Source organism: Atta colombica, unplaced genomic scaffold (assembly GCF_001594045.1).
Source record: "Atta colombica isolate Treedump-2 unplaced genomic scaffold, Acol1.0 scaffold38, whole genome shotgun sequence".
NCBI classification, from domain to species: domain Eukaryota; kingdom Metazoa; phylum Arthropoda; class Insecta; order Hymenoptera; family Formicidae; genus Atta; species Atta colombica.
Window position 1 is genome coordinate 4,737,602 of NW_017259490.1, and position 2,964 is coordinate 4,740,565.

Genomic DNA, 2,964 nt, shown 5'->3' on the forward strand with positions numbered 1-2,964 from the left:
AGCATGTAATATTAATGAATGACAAGATGTTACTTTGTCCTCATTCAGTTTTTTTCTATGCCCTGTCTAAGAACGTCAGACTTTCCATGCGAAATGAGATCTACATCATATCTCCCGGCCTAGAAAGTCGGACGTCCCTAAGCAGAAAGACAGATGGGGTGGACCTCATTTTGCGTGGAAAGTCGGACGCCTCTAGACAAGGAGGAAGTGGACCTTGTTTACATAAAAAATTGAACATCTCTAGGCGGAGCGGAGGTAGAGTAGACCTCGCTTTGTGTGGAAAATAGTCCCTTAGGAATTTATCCTTTAAAGAGAAGATTTACTACTAAAAATTGCATTTTAAATTTCTAAATTTCTCAAAAACTATAATAGACTGTTATATAGTTGTTATGATAAAGTTATTCAGGATCAAAATACAGTACTATTGATTATGATTAATTTAACTATTTATCTAGATTAAAATCGACATATCTTTCTTGATGAAATTTTTAATAGATCATAATCTATATCACTACTTATTTAGATTAAAAATAATCGACATATTCTCTTCGATGAAATTTGTAAGATCGTAATTTATAGATTGTGTGCAGGATGGTTAATTTTTTTTATTTCAGCAATAAGAATGCAATGATGACATGAATGTTATCACGCTAATTCATCGCATTACATTTCAATGAAATGTCTTTTAATCACATCGTTAATAAATAAATTAGCTTAAAATGCAAAAAAATACTCAATAAACTGTTTACGAAGATCAATTTTAATCATAAAGTCCATTTCAAAAATTTATTTCCTTTCCTATCGTTAATGTTGTGGGAAAAATGAGAATAGAACAAATCTGAATTAATCTAAAGATATAGATATTAGATAGATATAGATATTAGATAAGATTAATCGTTAATAAATTTTAATCTCAAGTTATTATGTTAGTAAGACATTTCTTACAAATATTTATTATATTTGACATACATACACATGTACCTAATGCTAAAATATATACAAAAGAATACGTTTTTATATTTAAATATATATTTTTTATTTGATTTGATTATCTTCTTCTAATTATATCATTTATATGATATTGTTGTATTTGTAACCTTTTTATTGCAAACTTTATTGGTAATTAAAAATTGTAATAAAATTAATAGATATGTAGTGATGTTACTCACTATCTAAAATTAAAATTATATATAAATAAACAATACACATTACCTAAAATAAATAATTATTCACTCACCGCAACGAGAAGCGTTGTGTCTAGTATAAGACCCTTAGCGGAAAATGTATTTTCCCGATTCAGTACTTGCAAGGAGAACAGCTGCAACTACAAAACATCAGATTAGAAGATAATTAAGTACAAAATTAAGAAATAATTATTAACTGCACAGATTTAATATATAAAATTTGACACGCAAAATATCTTCAGAAAAATGTACAAATCAAATTTTATTGTTTTATTTACTTCATCTTTGATTTGTTCATCGATAGTATCGTTCAGTATTTTATGAACGTTGATACCGATCCTTATGGCCTCATCCTTGCCGGTATCACAAGCCCACCCCATTAATGACATTTTAATGCAATGATATATCAAAGATATTATCAAATATATATCATACAACGTGTGGTTTATTGTCATGTTAATTTCCCAAATTATATAAAAATATAGATAAAAGGTAAGCTCAGTAAAAGTCATAACTATGGTAGCAAGAAGTTGTAGACTGAAAGTCGTATTCAACATTTGCACTGTGTCACTAATCATCAAATGCTCTTTTTTCAAAGCTTTCAGTTTCGTTAGTAAGAATGGATTTTTCTGCTCATGATAAATTCTCCTCAAAAGATGTGGTTCGTCGCTCACCACGAGCTTCCGCAAATTTTCCAAATCATTGTTGACTTTCTTAAAACAGGCTTTTAATACGTACACGCAATTTATATACAACATATCCATTTGAAATACTGTAAAGGCGATGTACAATATGAGAATCTTGTCTATAATACCCAAATTTACCATATAATAATAAAATGTTGTTCGTCCGATTACAAAAAGAAAGAAACCGAAAATATCTTTAGCGTGAATCAGTCGAGATAGCTTTCGGTACGAATCAGAAGACAGTCTCAAAGAGATTTCCATTACATTTTGAAGTAAGCGCATTCGAGGACCGTTCAAAATGTACGTAACAATCCCGATAAACCCGCCGAGTATAAAAAAACAATTACGTTCAAAAGTTATAGGCATGATACTAAAATCAATCGTTCCAGTAATATCTATCCAATACAGTAATAATAGTTCACAAATACAGAAAACGCAGGTAATGAAGGTTGTTAGAAAATAGCTCTGTTTCGTAGTTTCAAAAGTTGAAGCGTTGATGCAATACGGAAATATTCCGAATATGCGGCTAAAAGTGAAGCAAGGATACATAAGCGATTGAAAGTCCGTAGCATGGAACAGCTGCCATTTTTGCCACACTTTGTACTTAATATATCTTTGAAATTTCAATGACATATTTGTTATCGATGGAACAGAAGTTCTCAACAACTTATATCATATAACAACTTAGATTACACTGTCCAAAAATTACTCTTTTACACCTTAGCGTTAACATAAGCTTTACTGTGAGAAATTTCTGTATGTAGCCTCTGAGATTGTTTGATAAAGATTCATCAATCTACACTCGGCCAGTTTCTATTTAAAACTGCAAACAGTTACAACATTGAAACAATAAATGGTCAATTGTTAGTCCTAAAGTAACCATGGTGCTCTTCGATCGGTAATCATCATCTTTAATTTGCAGAGGGGAGACCAAGGACAAATGTAACACGATAAATATAACGTGAAAATAACAAATGTTATAGAAAAGATATCAATCGATTAATAATTTTTTCCCTCCATTCTTACATATTAAGCCCCTTCCTTCCCCAGTTATTGACGATACAAACTCTTTGTTTTTGTTTGCATTATATTAA

General features: G+C 30.3%; 1 protein-coding gene across 1 annotated transcript; it reads right to left on the bottom strand.

Moving 5' to 3' along the window:
• Positions 1-1,067: 1,067 nt before the first annotated feature.
• Positions 1,068-2,503, bottom strand: LOC108690857 (putative gustatory receptor 28b). The gene is made up of 3 exons (XM_018198367.1): positions 1,463-2,503; positions 1,238-1,324; positions 1,068-1,172 (listed from the first exon to the last, which is right to left on the bottom strand). Exons 1-3 carry the CDS (start codon positions 2,501-2,503, stop codon positions 1,068-1,070), a joined length of 1,233 nt encoding a protein of 410 aa, XP_018053856.1.
• Between the last annotated feature and the right edge of the window lie 461 nt (positions 2,504-2,964).

Bases quoted from the DNA above. Each gene is read 5' to 3' on its own strand.
- LOC108690857 (XM_018198367.1), bottom strand. From the start codon at position 2,503: ATGTCATTGAAATTTCAAAGATATATTAAGTACAAAGTGTGGCAAAAA. The intron at 1,325-1,462 runs GTAAATAAAACA...GATGTTTTGTAG, and splicing joins ATGAACAAATCAAAGATGAA to TTGCAGCTGTTCTCCTTGCA. The intron at 1,173-1,237 runs GTGAGTGAATAA...TTTTAATTTTAG, and splicing joins ACACAACGCTTCTCGTTGCG to ATAGTGAGTAACATCACTAC.